The sequence below is a fragment of the Salmo trutta genome, chromosome 7 (genome assembly GCF_901001165.1).
Source record: "Salmo trutta chromosome 7, fSalTru1.1, whole genome shotgun sequence".
Lineage (NCBI taxonomy): Eukaryota > Metazoa > Chordata > Actinopteri > Salmoniformes > Salmonidae > Salmo > Salmo trutta.
The window spans coordinates 25,576,679-25,603,072 of record NC_042963.1 but is presented as its reverse complement, the minus strand read 5'-3'; the positions used below and the strand labels follow the sequence as shown (position 1 = coordinate 25,603,072).

Genomic DNA, 26,394 nt, shown 5'->3' with positions numbered 1-26,394 from the left:
GTGATGTGGAGGTTAATCCAGGTCCTGCAGTGCCTAGCTCCACTCTCACTCCCCAGGCGCTCTCATTTGTTGACTTCTGTAACCGTAAAAGCCTTGGTTTCATGCATGTTAACAGTAGAAGCCTACTCCCTAAGTTTGTTTTACTCACTGCTTTAGCACACTCTGCCAACCCGGATGTCTTAGCCGTGTCTGAATCCTGGCTTAGGAAAACCACCAGAAACCCTGAAATCTCCATCCCTAACTACAACATTTTCCGCCAAGATAGAACGGCCAAAGGGGGCAGTGTTTCAATCTACTGCAAAGATAGCCTGCAGAGTTCTGTATTACTATCCAAGTCTGTACCCAAACAATTCGAGCTTCTACTTCTAAAAATCCACCTTTCCAGAAACAAGTCTCTCGCTGTTGCCGCTTGCTATAGACCTCCCTCTGCCCCCAGCTGTGCCCTCGATATGTGATTTGATTGCCCCCCCCCCATCTATCTTCTGAGCTCGTGCTACTAGGTGACCTAAACTGGGACATGCTTAACACCCCGGCCAGCCTACATTCTAAGCTTGATGCCCTCAATCTCACACAAATTGTCAATGAACCTACCAGGTACAACCCCAAATCCGTAAAAACGGGCACCCTCAAAGATGTCATCTTAACTAACTCGCCCTCCAAATACACCTCTGCAGTTTTCAATCAAGATCTCAGCGATCACTGCCTCATTGCCTGCATCTGTAATGGGTCTGCGACCAAACGACCACCCCTCATCACTGTCAAACACTTCTGCGAGCAGGCCTTTCTAATCGACCTGGCCGGGGTATCCTGGAATGACATTGACCTCATCCCGTCAGTAGATGATGCCTGGCTATTCTTTAAAAGTGCCTTCCTCACCATCTTAAATAAGCATGTCCCACTCAAAAAAAATTGATCTAGGAATAGATATAGTCCTTGGTTCACTCCAGACCTGTCTGCCCTTGACCAGCACAAAAACATCATGTGGCATTCTGCATTAGCATCGAATAGCCCCCGAGATATGCAACTTTTCAGGGAAGTTAGGAACAAATATACACAGGCAGTTAGAAAAGCTAAGGCTAGCTTTTTCAAACAGAAATTTGCATACAGTTGTACTAACTCAAAAAGGTTCTGGGACACTGTAAAGTCCATGGAGAATAAGAGCACCTCCTCCCAGCTGCCCACTGCTCTGAGGCTAGGAAACACTGTTACCACCGATAAATCCATTATAATTGAGAATTTCAATATTCATTTCTGTACGGCTGGTCATGCTTTCCACCTGGCTACCCCTACCCCGGTCAACTGCCCGGCACCCTCCACAGCAACACGCCAAAGCCCCCACCATTTCTCCTTCACCCAAATCCAGATAGCTGATGTTCTGAACGAGCTGCAAAATCTGGACCCTTACAAATCAGCCGGGCTAGACAATCTGGACCCTCTCTTTCTAAAATTATCTGCCGAAATTGTTGCAACCCCTATTACTAGCCTGTTCAATCTCTCTTTCGTATCGTCTGAGATTCCCAAAGATTGGAAAGCTGCCGGGGTCATCCCCCTCTTCAAAGGGGGTGACACTCTAGACCCAAACTGCTACAGACCTATATCTATCCTTCCCTGTCTTTCTAAGGTCTTCGAAAGCCAAGTTAACAAACAGATTACCGACCATTTCGAATCCCACCGTACCTTCTCCGCTATGCAATCTGGTTTCAGAGCTGGTCATGGGTGCACCTCAGCCACGCTCAAGGTCCTAAATGACATCATAACCGCCATCAATAAGAGACATTACTGTGCAGCCGTATTCATCGACCTGGCCAAGGCTTTCGACTCTGTCAATCACCACATTCTTATTGGCAGACTCGACAGCCTTGGTTTATGAAATGATTGCCTCGCCTGGTTTACTAACTACTTCTCTGATAGAGTTCAGTGTGTCAAATCGGTGGGCCTGTTGTCCGGACCTCTGGCAGTCTCTATGTGTGTGCCACAGGGTTCAATTCTTGACTCTCTTCTCTGCATACATCAATGATGTCACTCTTGCTGCTGGTGATTCTCTGATCCACCTCTACGCAGACGACACCATTCTGTATACTCTGGCCCCTCTTTGGACACTGTGTTAACTAACCTCCAGACGAGCTTCAATGCCATACAACTCTCCTTCCGTGGCCTCCAACTGCTCTTAAACGCAGGTAAAACTAAATGCATGCTATTCAATCGATCACTGCCCGCACCTACTCGCCCATCCAGCATCACTACTCTGGACGGCTCTGACTTAGAATACGTGGACAACTACAAATACCTGGGTGTCTGGTTAGACTGTAAACTCTCCTTCCAGACTCACATTAAGCATCTCCAATCCAAAATTAAGTCTAGAATCGGCTTCCTATATCGCAACAAAGCATCCTTCACTCATGCTGCCAAACACACCCTCGTAAAACTGACCATCCTACCGATCCTCGACTTCGGTGATGTCATCTATAAAATAGCCTCCAACACTCTACTCAACAAACTGGATGCAGTCTATCACAGTGCCATCCGTTTTGTCACCAAAGCCCCATACACTACCCACCGTTGTGACCTATATGCTCTCATTGGTTGGCCCTCGCTTCATTCTCGTCGCCAAACCCACTGGCTACAGGTTATCTACAAGGCTCTGCTAGGTAAAGCCCCGCCTTATCTCAGCTCACTGGTCACCATAGCAGCACCCACTTGTAGCATGCGCTACTGCAGGTATATCTCACTGGTCACCCCCAAAGCCAATTCCTACTTTGGTCGTCTTTCCTTCCAGTTCTCTGCTGCCAATGACTGGAACGAACTGCAAAAATCTCTGAAGCTGGAGACTCATATCTCCCTCACTAGCTTTAAGCACCAGCTGTCAGAGCAGCTCACAGATCACTGCACCTGTACATAGCCCATCTGTAAACAGCCCATCTATCTACCTACCTCATCCCCATACTGTATTTATTTATTTATTTATCTTGCTTCTTTGCACCCCAGTATCTCTACTTGCACATTCTTCTTCTGCACATCTACCATTTCAGTGTTTAATTGCTACATTGTAATTACTTCGCCACCATGGCCTATTTATTGCCTTAACTTACCTCATTTGCACTCACTGTATATATACTTTTTGTTTTCTTTTGTTCTACTGTATTATTGACTGTATGTTTTGTTTATTCCATGTGTAACTCTGTGTTGTTGTATGCGTCGAATTGCTACGCTTTATCTTGGCCTGGTCGCAGTTGCAAATGAGAACTTGTTCTCAACTAGCCTACCTGGTTAAATAAAGGTGAAATATATATCTTTTTTTAAAAGAACAAATTCTTATTTACAATGACGGCCTGGGCAATCATTCAGGCAGAAAATAGCCAACCTGGAATGCAACTTGCGTCCCATTTACGATTTCTGCAGGTGACCGGCCACATTCCTAGGGTGCTGCTCTGTAAGACAATAAAGCCACGTATGGATCAGTGTGCTGCCTTTTTTTAAGTCTCTTCACGATTTTCACACTTTTTTCAGCCTTTCTGTTACTTTTATGATATAGCAGACTAGAGGTTATATGTCTGAACTCCTAATGGTCTGCAAATGTCTTAAACTCAGGTGCATTGTCAGAAATGTGGAATCCCATGCCTTGCACAAAAAAAAATATTTCAAATGCAAAATGAGTCTTTGCTGTTGTGCTGGACAAGAGTGCAATTTCAGGGTAATTTGACAAGTAGTCGATAATCAAGAAATAGTCCTTACCATTGCAGTGAAACAAGTCGACTCCAACCTTCTCCCAGGGCTTCTTGAGCTGTCTAATGAAATTTGAGATGTCACAGTTTCCCACCATTTGCTCAGTATCAGAATGTATATTTGGCCAATAAAGGGACTCTCCTGGTCCTTCTCTTACATTTCTCAGCTCTCAGATATTCTTCATGCACTCTCTGTAGCATCTCCTGATGCATTGAATTAGGTAGCACCATTCTGTTATTCTTCAACAGCACACCATTTACCACTGACAGTTCTGTGCTTAATGAGAAGTACTGCTTACAAGAGCCTTTTTGCCAGCCATTTTCCAGATTCTGGATCACCTTCAAAAGAATGGGATCTGTTGTGGTCTCTTCAGCTATTCTCCTTAGTTGCTGCTCAGAAACAGGAAGTGACTCCATGACCATATCCACATGCAAGGCAACCTCCTTCATAGACACCTGACTGAGGCTGATTTGGGTCACCACTGGTGGAGCCCTTGAGAGGGCATCTGCTACCACTAAAGTTGACCCAGGCACATACACTACCGTTCAAAGCTTTGGGGTCACTTAGAAATGTCCTTGTTTTTGTAAGAAAAGCAACAAAAAAATTGGTCCATTAAAATAACCCACAATTGATCAGAAATACAGTGTAGTTAATGTTGTAAATGACTATTGTAGCTGGAAACGGCTCATTTTTTAAAAATGGAATATCTACATAGGCTTACAGAGGCCCATTATCAGCAACCACCACTCCTGTGTTCCAATGGCACGTTGTGTTAGCTAATCCAAGTTTATAATTTTAAAAGGCTAATTTATCATTAGAAAACTCTTTTGCAATTATGTTAGCATAGCTGAACTGCAATAAAACTGGCCTTCTGAAGACTAGTTGAGTTTCTGGAGCTTCAGCATTTGTGGGTTAGATTACAGGCTCAAAATGGCCAGAAACAAAGCACTTCCTTCTGAAACTCGTCAGTCTATTATTGTTCTGAGAAATGAAGGCTATTCAATGCGAGAAATTGCCAAGAAACTGACGATATCGTTCAACGCTGTGTACTACTCCCTTCACAGAACAGCGCAAACTGGCTCTAACCAGAATAGAAAGAGGAGTGAGAGGCCCCGGTGCACAACTGAGCAAGAGGACAAGTACACTAGAGTGTCTAGTTTGAGAAAGACGCCTCACAAGTCTTCAACTTGCAGCTTCATTAAATACTACCCGCAAAACACCAGTCTCAACATCAACAGTGAAGAGGTGACTCCGGAATGCTGGCTTTCTCGGCAGAGTTCCTCTGTCCAGTGTCTGGGTTCTTTTACCCATCTTAATCTTTTTATTGGCCGGTCTGAGATATGGCTAACTCTTGATCTTATTTTAATGGACACATTTTTTTATTTTCTTTCAAAAACAAGGACATTTCTGCAAATGCAGGAAAGTGCTGTTTGAATGAATGCTTATGAGCCTGCTGCTGCCTACCACCGCTCAGTCAGACTGCTCTATCAAATCATAGACTTAATTATAATATAATAGCACACAGAAATACGAGCCTTAGGTCATTAATATGGTCAAATCCGGAAACTATCATTTCGAAAACAAAACATTTATTCTTTCAGTGAAATACGGAACGTTCCGTATTTTATCTAACGGGTGACATCCCTAAGTCTAAATATTGCTGTTACATTGCACAACCTTCAATGTTATGTCATAATTATGTACAATTCTGGCAAATTAATTACTCTCTTTGTTAGGAAGAAATGGTCTCCACACAGTTCGCAACGAGCCAGGCAGCCCGAACTGCTGCATATACCCCGACTGTGCTTGCACAAAACGCATCAGAAGTGACACAATTTCCCTAGTTAAAAGAAATTCATGTTAGCTGGCAGTATTAACTAAATATGCAGGTTTTAAAAAATATACTTGTGTATTGATTTTAGGAAAGGCATTGATGTTTATGGTTGGTGCAACGACAGTGCTTTTTTCGCGAATGCGCTTGTTAAATCCTCACCCGTTTGGTGAAGTAGGCTGTGATTCGATGATAAATTAACAGGCACCGCATTGATTATATGCAAAGCAGGACAAGCTAGATAACCACACATGGTTGATGATATTACCAGTTTAACTAGTGATTATGTTAACGTTGTTTTTTATAAGATACATTTAGTGCTAGCTAGCACCTTACCTTGGCTCCTAGCTGCACTCGTGTAACAGGTAGTCAGCCTGCCACTAAGTCTCCTCGTGGAGTGCAATGTAATCAGCAATAATCGGTGTCCAAAAATGCCGATTACCGATTATGAAAACTTGAAATTGGCCCCGATTAATCGGCCATTCTGATTAATCGCTCAACCTCTAATTTGAAGCATCCAATTTTCAGAAATGGTGTGCACCAGCCATTTCACATACTATGTCCTCCCTCTTAGGAATCTGAAAATGCTCATTTTTGGTACATTTATTAAGGTCCTTGTGGTCCATACAGACTCTCAGATCTCCGTTCCTTTTCCGAACACACAGCATGGAATTGACCCTGTCTGTTGGCTCCTCTGTTTTCACGAGCACATTGAGTTTCACTATTCTTCCGATCTCCATCTTTAAATCCTTCCGTAGTGGCACTGGAACTCTGCGTGGTGCATGAATCACTGGCTTGGCTTTCTCTGTGTAAATGAGAGGCATTGCTCCAAATCCTGTGAACACATCAGAATATATTTGCGCAATCTCTTCACCATTTTGATTACTTGTCACCTGTTGAACACTGTGCAGCAAGCCAGTCAGTCATTAATGGTGTATACTCGCTTAACCAGTCCCAACGACCCACATGCTTGATCCCCCAAAAGAGAATCATGCCCCTCTGGTACAATCACAAACATACGTGTGTGGCTTCTTGTTTTTCCTCTTTACAGTTAGCTGACACAAACCTTTAGTTTCAATTGCTTGGACATTGTACACTTTGAGAGAGACAGCCTTTTGCATGATGGCTGGTTTGTGCTTTAGCTCATGAAAATCCCTCATTGATCAGGTTGGCTTTAGCCCCTGCATCCAGCTTTAAGGTCAAAATTGTACCATTGACCACGAGTGGTACAACCAAGTGGTCACTAGCTACAGTATGGACCTGTGATGGTTCTTGCACATCCTCCATGCAATCCACAGTACCCACAAACAAATCACTTTGTTTATTCTCCTCCATTTCAATGGTATGAACATTTTGTCTCCCATACTTGTCCTTTGCAAAACACATTTTTCCAAAATGACTTCCCCTTGCATGTTGCAAAATTTTCCAAAGGCAGGGCACTTCTTGGCCTGGTGCCACACCTATTACAATCATATTACTTGTGGCTCCTTTGCTCATTGTGCCCCCTTGTGTCCTTGTCTACAAAATCCACTGCTTCGCTTTCTACCTCCATAGCAGTGTTTGCTGGTGTGGAGTTAAAAGTTTTAATATGTATTTGTGCCAGCTCATTTGCCTGACATATTTTTACTGCACTGTCCAAATGTAACTTACTTTCCCGCAGCAATCTTTCTCCAACTCTGAAGTCATTTATATCAAACGCAATCTGATCTCGAAACATAGATGAGGTTAGGTCTACAAAATTACACATCTGTGCTTTTAATTTAAAATCTGTAAGAAAGATGTCAAACTTTTCACCTTGCTGTTGTATACGACAGCGAAGCACAATGTTCATATGTATTGTTCTTCTTAGGTGAACAATGTGCATCAAACTGATCCAGTACCTCCGCGAGCTCATCTTTATCCTCATTTTCAAACGTGAAGGTATTGAATATATCGATTGCTTGTGGTCCCGCTATAGTAAGAAAGAGAGCAAACGCTAGCTGTTCATTGTGACAATATTTTCTTAATTAAACTAGATGTACATGACACTGTTATTCAATACAAAATTAGTTGGCTATGTATTTCAACTGCAAATGGCATGAGCTGATGACTGAAAATGTTGATGCAGGCAAATGCTTGCCACTGGTTTAAGTCACACACATTCTAATTTAGCTAGCTAGCTAATAATCTTATATCATCATGAATGCAAGCACATGGCCTGAATGATAGAGCTGCACCAACTGTTTTGCAGATTGCATATTTTGGAAAACTAGCTAAATAAGCCCACTAACATAATAGGCCTAGACATGAAGTGTTATTTTTTATTTTTTGGCGCCAGTCAAGTGTTTGCGCATAAGTAGCACAGATAGCTTATCTAGCAAACTACATTGGACACAAATATAAATGCAACATGCAACATTTTCAAAGATTTTACAAAGTTACAGTTCATATAAGGAAAGCCGTCAATTTAAATGAATTCATTAGGCCCTAATCTGTGGTTTCAAATTATTTGGAATATGGATACAGTGCATTCGTAAAGAATTCAGACCCCTTCACCTTTTCCAGATTTTGTTACATTGCAGCCTTATTCTAAAATAAGAAAATTACACGTCTGTGTTTTTAATTTCAAATCTGTAAGAAAGATGTCAAACTTTTCACCATATGACAGCAAAACACGTAACGTTCAAATGTGGTGTTCTTAGGTAAACAATATGCATCAAACTGATCCAGTACCTCCGCGAACTCGTCTTTATCCTCCTCATTTGCAAATGTTAAGGTATTGAATATATTGATTGGTTTTGGGCCCTGTCCTTTGTAACTCCGATGGCAGACATATACATCAAAAACCTCCGCCGAAATGTTTTCCAATTGGTATCCATATTCCCATTATCATGCCTCTGGTGGCTTGATAACATCCATTGCAGTTCCATAAACTATAAACTCCAACATTCACAGAAAAAACACGATTTCCACTCCTGTTACCATGTATTACGTTGTTGGTTACAGCGAGCAAAGATGACCATCACCATCAATCATAGTTAACAAGTTTTTAATGTTATTCCGCCATTGCCACACACATACCACAGGTGTCGTAAGAGTGTTGTAAACAATCACTCAGAAACACATCAATACACCTTTCTCCATATCTTCTCTTTAATAGTCTGTTATTGAGCACACAGCATTTATGACGTGAATGAGTATGAATGTAGCCTGTGTGTTTGTGTCATCCCCTAGTCGGAGGAGGACCGCAGCGAGACCCAGAGGCTGCTGACCCAGGAGCGAGGTGCCCGAGCTTTGTCGGAGACCCTCCTCAACAATCACCTCCGCAAGCAGCAGGAGATCGAGGAGGAGAACAGGAGGACTGTCAGTAAGAGCAACGAGGTAACATACTGTCATGAAACGGGCAGGGAGCAGGCTTCGAACCCTCGACCTTCTAGCCCGAAGTCCAGCGCGCTATCGACTGTGCCCCAAAAGCATGCTCGAGCGGCAGAGTCAATATCCATGCTTATAAACCCAGGGTCGGACTGGGGGGGAAAAAAATAAGAGCTGTTATTTGGATCTCTTTGGTGTTAGTCTATTAACCAATTTTAATTTCTTTTATTTAACCTTTATTTAACTAGGCAAGTCACTTAAGAGCAAATTCTAATTTACCTCGGCCAAACCCTAACCCAGACGACGCTGGGCCAATTGTGCGCCGCCCAATAGGACTCCCAATCACGGCCGGTTGTGATACAGCCTGGAATCAAACCAGGTTCTGTAGTAATGCCTCTAGCACTGAGATGCAGTTCCTTAGACCGCTGCGTCACCCAGGAGCCCAATTTACTGCATGGTGATGTCACCATTGAAAGCTGAAACTGCCGCCCATGCAGACCTGCTGATTAGAAGGTCCTGTGTAGATTGTATTTTCAACCAGCAACTATCAGGAAATAACGCTGATATATATCACTAAAATAACACATCCTAGATCTGAATGAATGAAATAATCTTATTAAATACTTTTTTCTTCACATAGTTGAATGTGCTGACAACACAATCACACAAAAATAATCAATGGAAATCCAATTTATCAACCCATGGAGGTCTGGATTTGGAGTCACACTACAGGCTGATCCAACTTTGATGTAATGTCCTTAAAACAAGTCAAAATGAGGCTCAGTAGTGTGTGTGGCCTCCACGTGCCTGTATGACCTCCCTACAACGCCTGGGCATGCTCCTGATGAGGTGGCGGATGGTCTTCTGAGGGATCTCCTCCCAGACCTGGACTAAAGCATCCGCCAACTCCTGGACAGTCTGTGGTACAACGTGGCGTTGGTGGATGGAGCGAGACATGATATCCCAGATGTGCTCAATTGGATTCAGGTCTGGGGAACGGGCTGGCCAGTCCATAGCATCAATGCCTTCCTCTTGCAGGAACTGCTGACACACTCCAGCCACATGAGGTCTAGCATTGTCTTGCATTAGGAGGAACCCAGGGCCAACCGCACCAGCATATGGTCTCACAAGGGGTCTGAGGATCTCATCTCGGTACCTAATGGCAGTCAGGCTACCTCTGGCGAGCACATGGAGGGCTGCGCGACCCCCCAAAGAAATGCCACCCCACACCATGACTGACCCACTGCCAAACCGGTCATGCTGGAGGATGTTGCAGGCAGCAGAACGTTCTCCACGGCGTCTCCAGACTCTGTCACGTCTGTCACATGTGCTCAGTGTGAACCTGCTTTCATCTGTGAAGAGCACAGGGCGCCGGTAGCGAATTTGCCAAACTTGGTGTTCTCTGGCAAATGCCAAATGTCCTGCACGGTGTTGGGCTGTAAGCACAACCCCCACCTGTGGACGTCGGGCCCTCATACCACCCTCATGGAGTCTGTTTCTGACCGTTTGAGCAGACACATGCACATTTGTGGCCTGCTGGAGGTCATTTTGCAGGGCTCTGGCAGTGCTCCTCCTGCTCCTCCTTGCACAAAGGCGGAGGTAGCGGTCCTGCTGCTGGGTTGTTGCCCTCCTACGGCCTCCTCCACGTCTCCTGATGTACTGGCCTGTCTCGTGGTAGCGCCTCCATGCTCTGGACACTACGCTGACAGACACAGCAAACCTTCTTGCCACAGCTCGCATTGATGTGCCATCCTGGATGAGCTGCACTACCTGAGCCACTTGTGTGGGTTGTGGACTCCGTCTCATGCTACCACTAGAGTGAAAGCACCGCCAGCATTCAAATGTGACCAAAACATGAGCCAGGAAGCATAGGAACTGAGAAGTGGTCTGTGGTCACCACCTGCGGAACCACTCCTTTATTGGGGGTGTCTTGCTAATTGCCTATAATTTCCACCTGTTGTCTATTCCATTTGCACAACAGCATGTGAAATTTATTGTCAATCAGTGTTGCTTCCTAAGTGGACAGTTTGATTTCACAGAAGTGTGATTGACTTGGAGTTACATTGTTTTGTTTAAGTGTTCCCTTTATTTTTTTGAGCAGTATATATTTTTTTGTACACTTTTTTTTGTGTTATCAGCTTTTGTACAATATGACACAATACACAGCAAAACATTTATTCTGACTGCACTGGGCCCTTAACTACATATTCAAATTAACATTATTTCAGAACATTTACATGATAACCACCAAAAATACGAAAGTTAATACAAAACACTTTAGTTTAGATTACCTTCGTAGGTAGAACTTAAAAATGTGTCCATCTTTGGCAGTGGATTAGAAGTATGTGGAAGTGTTTGATAAAACACAAGCACACAAATAAACAAGAATGGGGTGTCTGCTGGCTGAAATGAATTAAACTTTGTCTTAAAGTAAATCTCAAACTGCATTGTTCACAATCTATCTGTATTGCAGTAACATGCAATAGTCATTTACAACATTAACAATGTCTACACTTTATTTCTAATCAATTTGATGTTATTTTATGGACAAAAAATGTGCTTTTCTTTCAAAAACAAGGACATTTCTAAGTGATCCCAAACTTTTGAATGGTAGTGTACGTCAATGTTATTCTCAGTGGCAACTCAGAACATATCCCAGTCTGCGTGATCAAAACAATCTTCCAGTCCGGCTCTAATAGCAGAGGTGCATAAAGATGGCGGCCCCATGCAATTTTGCTAAGTTCTCAGTATTGTACATTGTAACGGAGAGCACTTTTTTTTTTTTTTGTATGGTCATTAGCAGAGTTTACATGATCCCAATTTTAGCTTCAAGATGACGGCAATTAAATGAAACTAAAGTAGATGGAGATGATTTTATTGGCACATTGAACCATATCATGTGCTTTAGTTTTATAAACTCAGTGGATAGTGCTAAAACAATGATGTCATAACTGAATTCTGCTGTCTTTATTCATGTTCGCCACTGAAAGTGATGTTGAGTGTGCTGTGTGACCTCTGCTGCTGTTCTCACTTGTCAGGCCCTGTCCCAGTTGACGGAGGTCACCGACCGAGAGAGGGGGCTGCTGCAGCAGAGCTCTGTGCTCCAGGACGAGCTGAGCTCCCTGAGAGCTGAGCTGGAGCGCTCCTGCTCCCACAGTCGCCAGGAGGAGTCCCGCCACTCCGAGGAGAGCGAGGCGTTGAGGGAGCGCCTAGAGGATGCCCGGCGCGACCTCAAACTCAACGAGGATGCGCTGGCCCAGACAGTCTACCAGTACACCAGCCAGGTGACCACCGTCAAGGCCGAGCTGGCTGTGGCTTCCACACGGCTGGAGCACGAGCGCCAGGTGAGGGAGCAGCTGGAAGCCGAAGGTGAGTCAGCGAGGACGCGGCTGATCGGCGCTCTTCAGGAGGCAGAGAGATGCCAGGCAGCACGCGCTGACGCCGAAAGGGCTCTTCATCGCGAGCGCGAGGGGCACCAGCGTGCCCAAGACAAGCTTATGGGCGAGGCAGCGAACAAACGTGAGGCGGTGGGCGAGCTGTCGCAGAAACTCGCTAAGGCAGAGTCACGTGCAAACGGCCTCGAAAATGAGGTGCACCGCATCACAATGTCGCTTGCCGAGATGGAGCATGTGGTCGCCACGCTGCAGAGGGACAAGGACCAAATAGGGGGGCGAGTGAAGGAGCTTGAGGCAGCTCTTCAGACGGAGAGGGAGCAGGCTGGGAGAGTGTGCGCCCGGCAGGAGACGCTGCAGGAGAGGCTGGCGGCGGCACAGAGCGAGGCCATGCTGCTGAGGCAACAGCTGGAGGGGGCCCAGAACAAAGGTGCATGCAATTGCAGAGTTTTTAACCAATGTATTTTAGCTGTTTCCTAAGGTGGACCGTGTCTTTTAGAAGTGGCAAGCAATTTAATTCACCATCCCCTAGCTTAAGACCAACAATTTTGAATAGACTTCAATAATTATTTCAGTAGTCCATTATTGAAAAACTCCCTGATCTCTCTTGCCTGCCTCAGCCTGTGTCTTGATTTGCGATGGGAGGAGACAGAGGTCCAGACATCATTCTGCCAACCCCTAGCTTTAGCTAACATGACACCACTGACTGGGAAGAATGTGTTAATATTTAATGTGTTGATATTGTATTTTAATGCATATTATCCAGGTGGTGCTATAATTATGTACCTGCACTTTGCATTGGTACTGGTTACCGTCATTTCTGGACTATTAAGCGCACCTGAATATAAGCCGCACCCACTGAATTTAAAAAAATATATTATTTTGAACATAAATAAGCCGTACATGTCTATAAGCCGCAGGTGCCTACCGGTACATTGAAACAAATTAACTTTACACAGGCTTTAACGAAACACGGCTTGTAACAAAAATAAATAGGCTTTAACGAAACACGGCTTGTAACAAAAAATAAAAAATTAGCAGTAAGCTTTAGTTGTCTTTTTGCACTGAGTCAATTCCTCACGCTGCTGTTTCCAACGTCTTATCATCGACTCATTAAGACCAAGCTCCCGTGCAGCAGCTCCATTTCCTTTTCCAACAGCCAGATCAATCGCCTTCAACTTGAAAGCTGCATCATATGCATTTCTCCGTGTCTTTGCCATGATGAGGGTGACAAAATGACTACCGTAATCAGAATGATGGGAAGTTTGAGAGCGCTCGATTTAATCTAAACAGTAAACAAAAAAGTTGTTTGACCTTAACCCGTTCGGCAATTTCATTGGTCTAATGAAAGCTTCATGCCGCCAAAAAACTGAGCACGTCACAGAATGTTTTTTTTTTTCAGAAAAAAAAAATAGAAAGCAGGAAAAATCCATATATTAGCCGCGTCATTGTTTAAGACGCGGGGTTCAAAGCGTGGGAAAAAAGTTGCGGCTTATAGTCCGGAATTTACGGTACTTTATATGAGCTGAGATCCCTGATGATTTTCTAATGCATTGATCTAGCTTATTCTATTTCATTTATTTGCTTGAAGTTTATCCTATTGAATTGATTTGCTTGAAGTTTATTCTATTGAATCTATTGGCTTGTTTCATCAGCCATCAGTGCTAAGTTTTCTGACACTAAGTCCCTTGAGAAAGTATTCACACCCCTTGACTTTTACCACATTTTGTTGTTACAGCCTGAATTTAAAATGAATTAAATTTAGATTTTGTGTCACTGGCCTACACACAATACCTGTAATGTCAAAGTGGAATTGTGTTCTTCAAAATGTTTACAAATGAAAACTGAAATGCCGTGAGTCAATAAGTATTCAACCTCTTTTTTATGGCAAGCCTAAATAAGTCCAGGAGTTAAAATGTGCTTAACAAGTCGCATAATAAGTTGCATGGATTTTAGCATCGTTTTTTAACGACTACCTCATCTCTACCCCACACATACAATTATCTACAAGGTCCCTCAGTCGAGCAGTGAATTTCAAACACAGATTCAACCACAAAGACCAGGGAGGATTTGTACTGCCTCACAAAGGGCACCTAGTGTTAGATGGGTAAATATAAAAAAGCAGACATTGGCTATCCCTTTGAGCATGGTGAAGTTAATTACACTTTGGATGGTGTATCAATACACCCAGTCAATACAAAGATACAGGCGTCCTTCCTAACTCAGTTGCCAGAGAGGAAGGAAACCGCTCATGGATTGACTTTAAAACAGTTACAGAGGAGAGAACTGAGGATGGATCAACAACATTGTAGTTACTCCACAATACCAACCTAATTGACAGAGTGAAAAGAAGGAAGTCTGTACAGAATACAAATATTCCAAAGATAACCTAAAGCACAAGGCAAAATCTAAGCTGGAGTTGCTTACCAAGAAGACAGTGAATGTTCCTGAGTAGCCGAGTTAGTTTTGACTTAAATCTACTTGAAAAATCTATGGCAAGACCTGGAAATAGTTGTCTAGCAATAATACATTTTGAAAAGAATAATGGGCAATTTTACACAATCCAGGTTTGGAAAACTCTGAGACTTACCCAGAAAGACTCTCAGATGTAATTGATGCCAAAGGTGCTTCTACAAAGTGTTGACTCGGGTGAGAATACTTTTGTAAATTAGATATTTCTGTATTTCATTTTCAATAAATTTGCAAAGATTTCTAAAAATATGTCTTCACTTTGTCATGCTGGTGACACATCCATGTTCCCGTTTGGGGATTTACAATAATAATTAAATGGATTTAGCGCTTTTCCACCTAGGTGCTTAAAATTATTGGCATAGCAAGGGATTAACTCGCCTCATCCACCAATATGTGGCACCCACTTGGGTGATGCATGGCAACCATTTGTGCCAGAACACTCACCACACAGCTAGCATGGTGGAGAGGTGAGGAGAGGTATATGCCAATTAGGAATGAGGGGGATGATTAGGTGGCCATGATAAAAATGAAGCCGGGTTGGGAATTTAGCCAGGGCACCAGTGTAAACACCCCTAATCTTACGATGAGTGCCATGGGAGTAATGCAGTTTATTAAATTCAAAGGGATGGCGAAGGAAAAGGCGGTGACGGACGCCCAGGAGCGCTTTGGCGACCTGCTGGCTAAGCTGCGCTCGGACGGGGAGGAGCGTGTGCAGCTGGTAGAGGAGAGGAGCAAGGAGTTGGCCACCAAGGCTGCCGACCTCCGCGACCAGGTCTACAAGCTGGAGGAGGAGAAGAACGACAGAGAGGTGTGATATAGATGTGGGGTGCATTCAGCAAGGCACAACGTTGTGGAACGTTTTAAATATTTCATGTAGAACAAAGGCTCTTTCTCACCTCATCTTTCCTGGGTTCCTCACATTCTCTCTCCTCACATCAAAAAGGTATTGGAGAAGAATAAGGGGAGGGACCTCAGACATTCCTCCTACAATACGGTTGAGAAGGAGGCAAGGAGATGGGATTCAAGGAATCACAGAAAGACACTGATGTAGAGCCCTAAAAAATGCATCCTTCCTTCATTGAAGTAATCACTGATTAGATTGGTGAATGCAAGGCCTCCAAACGCATGGTTTTCACCTGTTCAGTCATTTCTAATCAGTGACTACTTCAAGAAAGGGAGGAAAGATGCAGCTTGAAAGAATTTGAACAGGGCCAAGGATAGAGAACAGAATAGCATTCAGCAGGGCACTACGCTATGAAATGTACAGATATAATTATTTCATGTAGAACAAACATGCTTCAGACATGTAGATTAAGTAATCACGTCACCTCTATAACATCTGCTACAAACAGAAGCTAACTTTAGCCACTAATAGCTGTAAGTCAAAGAGCACCTTCAACCTACGCTTCTCATGATCTACTAGTGTAGTTTTGTAGCGCTTGCCATCCTCCCTTTTTCTACTACATAAGAGGATTAGCTTGTCTTAATCACCCCCCGCTCTCTCTCTCTCTACCAGCCTGGAAAAGTTCAGTCTCTCTAACAAAAAAACCCAACGTTTTTTCGCTCTTACTTTTTCATGGCCCACAGACCGGTTTGAGGCAGCTGCAGCAAGAACTCGCCGACTCACTGAAGAAGCTGTCGATGAGCGAGGCTTCCCTGGAGGTGAACACACGCTACCGCAATGACCTGGAGGAGGAGAAGGCGCGACTGCTCAAGGACATGGACCGCCTTAAGGGGAAGGTGGGTGGATACAAATGGTTCAGGTTATGTTCAGGTGACAGGAATATGATCCTAGATCTGGGGAAACGTCACCCCGGAGAAGGTTGGAAGCATTGTAGAACCTGACTTACTAGAACGGACATACCATTCAAGTTCAATTCCAGTAATTATATTTCTAAAGGAGCCATATTGGTAGGAGTAAGACAGTGCCTCCCTGTGGCAATTTATGGTATTTACAGTAGACTGGCTGGTGGTGTAGACTGGCTGGTGGTGGGTACTGTGGCATCAATCAAGCCGCTTAACCTGTCTTAGATTAGACAGCTCACTAGTGAAGTTGGATTTTTTTGTGTACGGCTGGCTACTGACCGGGTTAGGGTTACGGTAAGAACTATGGTTCAATGTATAGGTTAACAGATGTTCACAGTGATGCTAGTGACCTTCTGAAAGATGGCCGTATGACCGCTTGACCTCGGGCCTGTTCAGGAGGGTGCGACATTACAGAATGTTCCGATAGAAAAGTATTGTATAGAATAGATATGACAGATAGAATAGGGAATCATGCTATTATATCTGAATGTTCACATGGAAATATATTGTGCAGAACAAATGTCATTGTCTGTCAAGTAGAATAGGGAATCACGTTAACTCTGTGAACTTGCTACCTCACAGCTGGAGGAGAGCGAGGACCAGTACGTTCAGGCGGAGCGGCGCATCAAAGCTCTGAAGAGCAGTCTGGATGAGAAGGAGCGAGAGGTGGTCGCCGCCTCTCAGAAACTGCAGGAGGTGCTGTCTACCTTTGCAGGCTCAGACACCACCATTAAACAGCTGGAGGAGGCAGTGCAGAGGTACACACGTGCACACACACACACACAACTGCATGCAGGAACACAGGCACGCTTGTACTTACACACACAAGCAAACACAAAAGTACAGTCGTGGCCAAAAGTTTTGAGAATGACACAAATATTAATTTTCACAAAATCTGCTGCCTCAATTTGTATGATGGCAATTTGCATATACTCCAGAATGTTATGAAGAATGATCAGATTAATTGCAATGTCCCTCTTTGCCATGCAAATGAACTGAATCCCCCAAAAACATTTCCACTGCATTTCAGCCCTGCCAGAAAAGGACCAGCTGACATGTCAGTGATTCTCTCATTAACACAGGTGTGAGTGTTGATGAGGACAAGGCTGGAGATCACTCTGTCATGCTGATTGAGCTCGAATAACAGACTGGAAGCTTCAAAAGGAGGGTGGTGCTTGGAATCATTGTTCTTCCTCTGTCAACCATGGTTACCTGCAAGGAAACACATTTCGTCATCATTGCTTTGCACAAAAAGGGCTTCACAGGCAAGGATATTGCTGCCAGTAAGATTGCACCATCAAGAACTTCAAGGAGCGCGGTTCAATTGTTGTGAAGAAGGCTTCATGGCGCCCAAGAAAGTCCAGCAAGCGCCAGGACCGTCTCCTAAAGTTGATTCAGCTGCGGGATCGGGGCACCACCAGTACAGCGCTTGCTCGGGAATGGCAGCAGGCAGGTGTGAGTGCATCTGCACGCACAGTGAAGAGAAGACTTTTGGAGGATGGCCTGGTGTCAAGAAGGGCCGCAATGAAGCCACTTCTCTCCAGGAAAAACATCAGGGACAGACTGATATTCTGTAAAAGGTACAGGGATTGGACTGCTGAGGACTGGGGTACAGTCATTTTCTCTGATGAATCCCTTTTCCGATTGTTTGGGGCATCCGGAAAAACGCTTGTCCGGAGAAGACAAGGTGAGCGCTACCATCAGTCCTGTGTCGTGCCAACAGTAAAGCATCCCGAGACCATTCATAGGTGGAGTTGAACACAGCCATGAATAAAGAACGGTACCAACACATCCTCCGAGAGCAACTTCTCCCAACCATCCAGGAACAGTTTGGTAATGAACAATGCCTTTTCCAGCAAAAGTGATAACTAAGTGGCTCGGGGAACAAAACATCGATATTTTGGTTCCATGGCCAGGAAACTCCCCAGACCTTAATCCCATTGAGAACTTGTGGTCAATCCTCAAGAGGCAGGTGGACAAACAAAAACCCACAAATTCTGACAAACTCCAAGCTTTGATTATGCAAGAATGGCTGCCATCAGTCAGGATGTGGCCCAGAAGTTAATTGACAGCATGTCAGGGCGAATTGCAGAGGTCTTGAAAAAGAAGGGTCAACACTTAAAAAAGAAGGGTCAAATATTGACTCTTTGCATCAACTTCATGTAATTGTCAATAAAATCCTTTGACACATGAAATGCTTGTAATTATACTTCGGTATTCCATAGTAACATCTGACAAAAATATCTAAAGACACTGAAGCAGCAAACTTTATGGAAATTAATATTTGTGTCATTCTCAACTTTTGGCCACGACTGTACTCTCACACACACATAAAAGCGTGAACGCACGCACACAAAACTCAGTCACCAATTTAGGGTTGTATGAAATTGAATCTGTCGTTTTTTTGGGGAAACAAACTGTATTAAAACTGTTTCTGAATATGACTACGTACTATTGGAATGTGAAGTTTGTGACTGTAGTATTACCGTAAATTCCGGACTATAACCTGCAACTTTTTTCCCAGGCTTTGAACCTCGCAGCTTAGACAATGACGTGGCTAATATATGGATTTTTCAAAAAATCTTTGATTTGATTTGATTTTTCCCGCTTTCTATTTTTTTTTCTCCAAAAAACACATTCTGTGACGTGCTCAGTTTTTTGCCGGCATGAAGCTTTCATTAGACCAATGAAATTGCCGAATGGGTTAAGGTCAAGCAACTTTTTTGTTTACTGTTTAGATTAAATCGAGCGCTCTCAGACTTCCCATCATTCTGATTACGATAGTCATTTTGTCACCCTCATCATGGCAAAGACACGGAGAAATGCATATGATGCAGCTTTCAAGTTGAAGGCGATTGATCTGGCTGTTGGAAAAGGAAATAGAGCTGCTGCACGGGAGCTTGGTCTTAATGAGTCGATGATAAGACGTTGGAAACAGCAGCGTGAGGATTTGACTCAGTGCAAAAAGACAACTAAAGCTTACTGCAAATGTTTTATTTTTTGTTACAAGCCGTGTTTCGTTAAAGCCTATTTATTTTTGTTACAAGCCGTGTTTCGTTAAAGCCTATTTATTTTTGTTACAAGCCGTGTTTCGTTAAAGCCTGTGTAAAGTTAATTTGTTTCAATGTACCGGTAGGCATCTGCGGCTTATTTATGTTCAAAATAATATTTTTTTTTAATTCAATGTGTGCGGCTAATATTCAGGGACGCTTAATAGTCCGGAAATTACGGTAATGTTGTGTGACTGCAGATTGGAGATTGAGAATGCCAGGCTGGAGGCAGCAGCAAAGCAGCAGACCAACAAGATCGAGGCACTGCAGAAAGGAGTCCAAGACTCTGCCATGGTGAGTCTAGTCAGTCTGCATCCAAACATTTTCATCCCCCAGTCAGTTTTCCATTTTGTCTTTGGTTCCTATGCACAGGGCTGGGAAAAAGCACCATGTTTAGATATAAGGTGGATATTAAATGGATATTTCAGAGAATTGATGTATTCATATTGTTTACTTATCTTGAAAGTATTAAGGTAAGTAAGGTAAATAAACATTGAGTAACTTTGCAGAACCTATACTTTAGTGCTGATTTTTAATATTTATAAGCCCTGGCTGTCTTTTTGTGGTCTTACAAATGCTATGTCATGAAATTATAATTTCCAGTAGACGAGTTACTTTTTTTACAGGAGATATAAGGGTAAATGAGTTGTAATTAAATTAATACTGACTTTAAAGGTATTCAATCTCTTCACAGCCATCTGACTCTGCAGCAGGAGGAGGGGTTGGTATTTCAGACATAGTAGCTGTATACGTTTCTTTGCGTTTTGATTTTCTTCTCTAAAGAAAGATCCCCTCAAAAGGAAAAATAAATTAATGATCAAGACTCCCTACACTTTAGCCAATGCTTTTAGATTTGATCGGCCTTTTGGGCACAATATTTCTACACCAGAAATTCAAAGACATTGCTTGAATGAGTTGTTTTTTTATAAATGTCTGAGTTTTCTTCTGGTTGTGTTGTTTTTGATTGGTGGTGGTTTCTTTGCTAGTCGGAGGTCTTTTGATCTCTTTCTTTCCCCCTATACCGGTATATCATCTTGGTGTGTGGTTTGGGACCTATTTTTTGTTTTTATCTAGAGCTGCATGGTGTTACATGCTTTGGATTGAAGTATTTTTATTTATTTTTTTCTCCCCTCTTGTGTCTTTTCGGGATTGATTCTTCCTCTGGGAGAATTAAGTTGATCCTATCCTATTTGGATGAGGAGCCACAACTCTTGTCCACATGTTGCATCACTCTTCAACCCTCAGGTCAGGAACCGTTTGGAGGACTTGGTGACTGGCCTGCAGTGCAGCAAGATGACCCTGGAGGACCAGCTCAGTCAGGAGGTTGGTTGATCACTAATTCCTCGGTTGAAATTTGTATTGTATCTCCATCGTCTAAAGATGCTTCCACATACCACATCTCTCCGTCATTTGCGCTAATATGTCAATGCGACAAAAAGATTAACTCAATATGTCAGGTGCCCCACAATATATATTTGTGTTTAGCTTCACGAATTCAGAGACGGGCAAAGGGTTTTCGTTTTTAGTCATGATATGGACCACTAACATTTGGCTCTACATTAGTAGCGTAACCCTCCCCCTCTACCCTCAGGTGCAGAAGCAAAGCATGCTGTCCCATAACGCCCAGGACTCCCATGCGCTGTGGGAGGAGGAGCTGAAGAGCCGCTCCAAGCTGGGTCTGCGTCTGGCTGAGCTGGAGAAGGAGAAAGGAGAGCTCAGCAGCCAGGTGACCAAGACGACCACTGGCACACATACAAATGCACAGCTGGCCATTAACACCTCACCTGTGAATATAAAAAGCACTGCCTTAACCTCTCTGGGCCACTCAACAGCCAGTGTAATCCTGTGGCGCGATATTCAAATACCTTAGAAATGCTATTACTTCAATTTGTCAAACATATTACTATTTTACACCATTTTAAAGACAAGACTCTCCTTAATCTAACCACACTGTCCGATTTCAAAAAGGCTTTACAACGAAAGCAAAACATTAGATTATGTCAGCAGAGTACCCAGCCAGAAATAATCAGACACCCCTTTTTCAAGCTAGCATATAATGTCACATAAACCCAAACCACAGCTAAATGCAGCACTAACCTTTGATGATCTTCATCAGATGACACTCCTAGGACATTATGTTATACAATACATGCATGTTTTGTTCAATCAAGTTCATATTTATATCAAAAAACAGTTTTTTACATTAGCATGTGACTAGCATTCCCACCGAACACTTCCGGTGAATTTACTAAATTACTCACGATAAACGTTCACAAAAAACATAACAATTATTTTAAGAATTATAGATACAGAACTCCTTTATGCACTCGCTATGTCCGATTTTAAAATAGCTTTTCGGTGAAAGCACATTTTGCAATATTCTGAGTAGATAGCCCCGCCATCACAGGTTAGCTATTTTGACACCCACCAAGTGTGGTACTCACCAAACTCCGATTTACTATTAGAAAAGTTTGATTACCTTTGCTGTTCTTCGTCAGAATGCACTCCCAGGACTTCTACTTCAATAACAAATGTTGGTTTGGTTCCAAATAATCCATAGTTATATCCAAATAGCGGCGTTTTGTTCGTGCGTTCAAGACACTATCCGAAGCGTAAAGAAGGGTGACGCGCCCGACGCGTTTCGTGACAAAGAATTTTTAAATATTCCATTACCGTACTTCGAAGCATGTCAAATGCTGTTTAAAATCAATTTTTATGCTATTTTTCTCGTAAAAAAGCGATAATATTCCGACCGGGAGTCGTTGTTTTCGTTCAAAGAGAGAGAAAGTAAACATGGTGTCGGCTCGTGCACGCGCCTCCAGTCTCATTGTCCTCTGATCGACCATTATCCAAATGCGCTAATGTTTTTCAGCCATGGCGAACAAAGCCACCATTCATCGTTCTGGCGCCTTCTGAGAGCCTATGGGAGCGTTAGAAAATGTCACGTTATGCCAGAGATCCCCTGTTTTGGTTAGAGATGATCAAGAAGGCCAAGATATAGTCAGAGAGAGCGCTTCCTGTTTGGAATCTTCTCAGGTTTTGGCCTGCCAAATGAGTTCTGTTATACTCACAGACACCATTCAAACAGTTTTAGAAACTTTAGGGTGTTTTCTATTCAAATCAAACAATTATATGCATATTCTAGTTACTGGGCAGGAGTAGTAACCAGATTAAATCGGGTACGTTTTTTATCCTGCTGTGCAAATACTGCCCCCTATCCCCAACAGGTTAAACCAAGGCACAGTTCTGAAACAATTCCCAGCTTCTCTCCTAATGAATGTTTTATGTCTTCTCGAACGTCACAATACTACCATCTTAACCCCTGTGCGGCCTCGGGACGGACATCCAGCGAAAAATCCTATCGCCATTAGCATAACAAAATGTAATAATTTTTTTTCTCAATTTTTTTCAAATTATATCGTTTTATAGATACACCTCTCCTGAATCGAACCACGTTGTCTGATTTCAAAAAGGCTTTACAGCAAAAGCAAAACATTAGATTATGTTAGAGGAGTATATTGTAAAAGTAGCCACATAGCCATTTTCCGACCAACCACATGCATCACAAATAACCAAAAAACAGCTAAATGCAGCACTAACCTTTTACAAACTTCATCAGATGACACACCTAGGACATCATGTTACACAATGCATGCATTCTTTTGTTCGATAAAGTTCATATTTATATATAAAAACAGCATTTTACAACGACACGTAACGTTGACTAACTATTTTCCCTCAAATGCATCCGGTGAAACAGTGCTACAATTTACTAAATTACTATTCGAAAACATTTTTAAAATGTAATATTGTCATTCTAAGATTTATAGATGAATATCTCTTGAAAGCACCTGTAATGCCAGATTTAAAAATAACTTTACTGGGTAATCATACTTTGCGATAAAAGGGGATGCGATACTCAGAACAATAGGCTAGCAATAGCAATAGGCTAGCCATCTTGGAACAATCGCATATCAAATCTAGTCTTGTATACTATTGTCAATAATCCCTTACCTTTGATTATCTTCATCCTTAGGCACTTCCAGGAATCCCAGTTCCACAACAAATGTATTTTCGTTCGAAAAAGTTCATCCTTTATGTTCCATTAGCTTGTTGTTGTTAGCGCGTTCTGAAGGCTGAACCAAAAGTTCCGACGTGCGCAGGGCTACTCTTTCAACAAAATGCATTTTTTTCTTATTTAGGTTCGTTCAAACATGTCAAACGTTGTATAACATAAATCTGTAGGGCCTTTTTCAACGAGAGCTCCAATAAGATTCGAGGGGGACGATTGCATTGTGTTTCAAAACGTTTCGAAAGGGGAGGGTAACCAGGGGCGCCGGCGTCATAATGGTGATGGCCCTCTCCGTGTGACCACGTTCCACAGCGTGTTATTGTGTCAGTTTTCACAGTAGGAGACTCAAATCACTTTGTAAAGACTGGGGACATCTAGTGGAAGCAATAGGAAGTGCTCAGTGAACCATAGCTCACGGTGTGATTAATAGGCAACGTGATGAAGTTGAGTTCGCAATTCAGAATTCCACTTCCTGTTTCGATCTATCTCGGGGTTTTGACTGCCATATGAGTTCTGTTATACTCACAGACACCATTCAAACAGTTTTAGAAACTTTAGGGTGTTTTCTATCCACAAGTATTATATGCATATCCTAGCTTCTGAGTTTGAGTAGGAGGCCGTTTAAAATGGGCACGATTTTTTTTCAAAAATCGCTGTAGCGCCCCCTATACTAGGGGAACGCGTTCTGTCTTCTAGAGATGAACGTACTTTGGTGCAAAAAGTGCAAATCAATCCCAGAACAACAGCAAAGGACCCTGTGAAGATGATGGAGGAAACCGATACAAAAGTATCTATATCCACAGTAAAACAAGTCCTATATCGACCTAACCTGAAAGGCCGCTCAGCATGGAAGAAGCCACTGCTCCAAATCCGCCATAAAAAGCTAGACTACAGTTTGCAACTGCACATGGGGACAAAGATCGTACTTTTTGGAGAAATGTCCTCTGGTCATAATGACCATCGTTATGTTTGGAGGAAAAGGGGGAGGCTTGCATGCTGAAGATCACCATCCCAACTGTGAAGCACGGGGGTGGCAGCATCATGTTGTGGAGGTGCTTTGCTGCAGGAGGGACTGGTGCACTTCACAAAATAGATGAGGGAGGAAAATTACGTGGATATATTGAAGCAACATCTCAAGATATTAGTCAGGAAGTTAAAGCTTGGTCGCAAATGGGTCTTCCAAATGGACAATGACCCCAAGCATACTTCCAAAGTTGTTGCAAAATGGCTTCAGGACAACAAAGTCAAGGTATTGGAGTGGCCATCACAAAGCCCTGACCTCAATCCTATAGAACATTTGTGGGTAGAACTGAAAAGGCGTGTGCGCACAAAGAGGCCTACAAACCTGACTCAGTTACACTAGCTCTGTCAGGAGGAAAGGGCCAAAATTCACCCAACTTATTGTGGGAAACTTGTGGAAGGCTACCCAAAACGTTGGACCCAATTTAATAAATTTAAAGGCAATGCTACCAAATACTAATTGAGTGTATGTAAACTTCTGACCCACTGAGAATGTGATGAAAGAAATAAAAGCTGAAAGGAATAATTCTCTCTACTATTATTCCGACATTTCACATTCTTAAAATAAAGTGGTGATCCTAACTGACCTAAGACAGGGAATTTTTACTTTGATTAAAAGTCAGGAATTGTGAAAAATGTATTTGGCTAAGGTGTATGTAATCTTCCGACTTCAACTGTATATTAAAGCCCCTTAGATATTCTCACATCCTAACGGAAAATGCCCTTTAGATATTAATTTAGAGTCCTTCAATCCTCTAAATGTAATTATTGGCGGAGAGTTACAATATAATTTTTTTTTTCTCGATATACTGTAGGTCTACCATAGGCAAAATGAGTCTCACTAGTGTTGTGTAATGTGCTGTTAGAAATGGTGTAGGTCATATTTATTTAAAGAGCGTATTGAAGTTAGATTTAAAAGCCTACAACTATTTTAGCACCATTTCGCGCTGCTTGTCTTGATAAATCAATGAGATTTATATTTTCACTTAATCTCCATTTGGGTATTGGTTAGACAATAATAAAAAAAATTAAGGTGCAGAAATATATAACGAGGCAAGTCAGTTAACTTCTTGCGGATTAGTGGGACGCTTATTTACAAGGACAGCCTACTCCTTCCTCCCGTTGTACAGTGCCATATTTTACATTCCATCCTAACGGAAACCCTGAGGGTTTCATTTTTAAATTTTCTCTGAATAGAAACACCTTGATATTAATCAAATTAACTAAGCTGTAACGGGCGTCGTATAGAGGTGACCAAGGTGCAGCACAATTGTATTTTAATGAAAACGAACACTTTTCATTAAAATACACAGCTAACAGTTCTGTCAGGTTACATTAACGAAACAGAAAACAACTACCCACAAAACCAGGTGGAAGAAGGCTGCCTAAGTATCGCTCCCAATCAGAGACAACGATAGACAGCTACTTCTGATTGGAAACCATACCCGGCCAAAACATAAACACACAACACATAGAATGCCCACCCCTGACCTAACTAAACAGAGAAAAAAACAGCTCTCTTAGGTCAGGGCGTGACATAAGCCAAATTTCTTCAAATCAATCCCATATACTGTGTTATTGCAAAACAGGTTTGAAATTCTCTGTTAATGCCAATACTGAAAGATTATCAAATGCTCCTCAAAAATGCCCTCTGGTGGTCAAACTAGCATTAACTTG

General features: G+C 42.7%; 1 protein-coding gene across 1 annotated transcript in view; it reads left to right on the top strand.

The window, feature by feature from the left end:
• ankrd26 (ankyrin repeat domain containing 26) overlaps positions 1-26,394 on the top strand; it is a 130,446-nt gene that overhangs the window by 66,628 nt on the left and 37,424 nt on the right. The window contains exons 29-37 of the mRNA XM_029758474.1: positions 8,768-8,914; positions 11,944-12,727; positions 15,393-15,577; positions 16,357-16,509; positions 17,158-17,333; positions 19,826-19,919; positions 20,320-20,346; positions 20,871-20,948; positions 21,217-21,351. Coding sequence (XP_029614334.1) covers positions 8,768-8,914; positions 11,944-12,727; positions 15,393-15,577; positions 16,357-16,509; positions 17,158-17,333; positions 19,826-19,919; positions 20,320-20,346; positions 20,871-20,948; positions 21,217-21,351 — 1,779 coding nt within the window. The remainder of the gene's footprint in view (positions 1-8,767; positions 8,915-11,943; positions 12,728-15,392; positions 15,578-16,356; positions 16,510-17,157; positions 17,334-19,825; positions 19,920-20,319; positions 20,347-20,870; positions 20,949-21,216; positions 21,352-26,394) is intronic.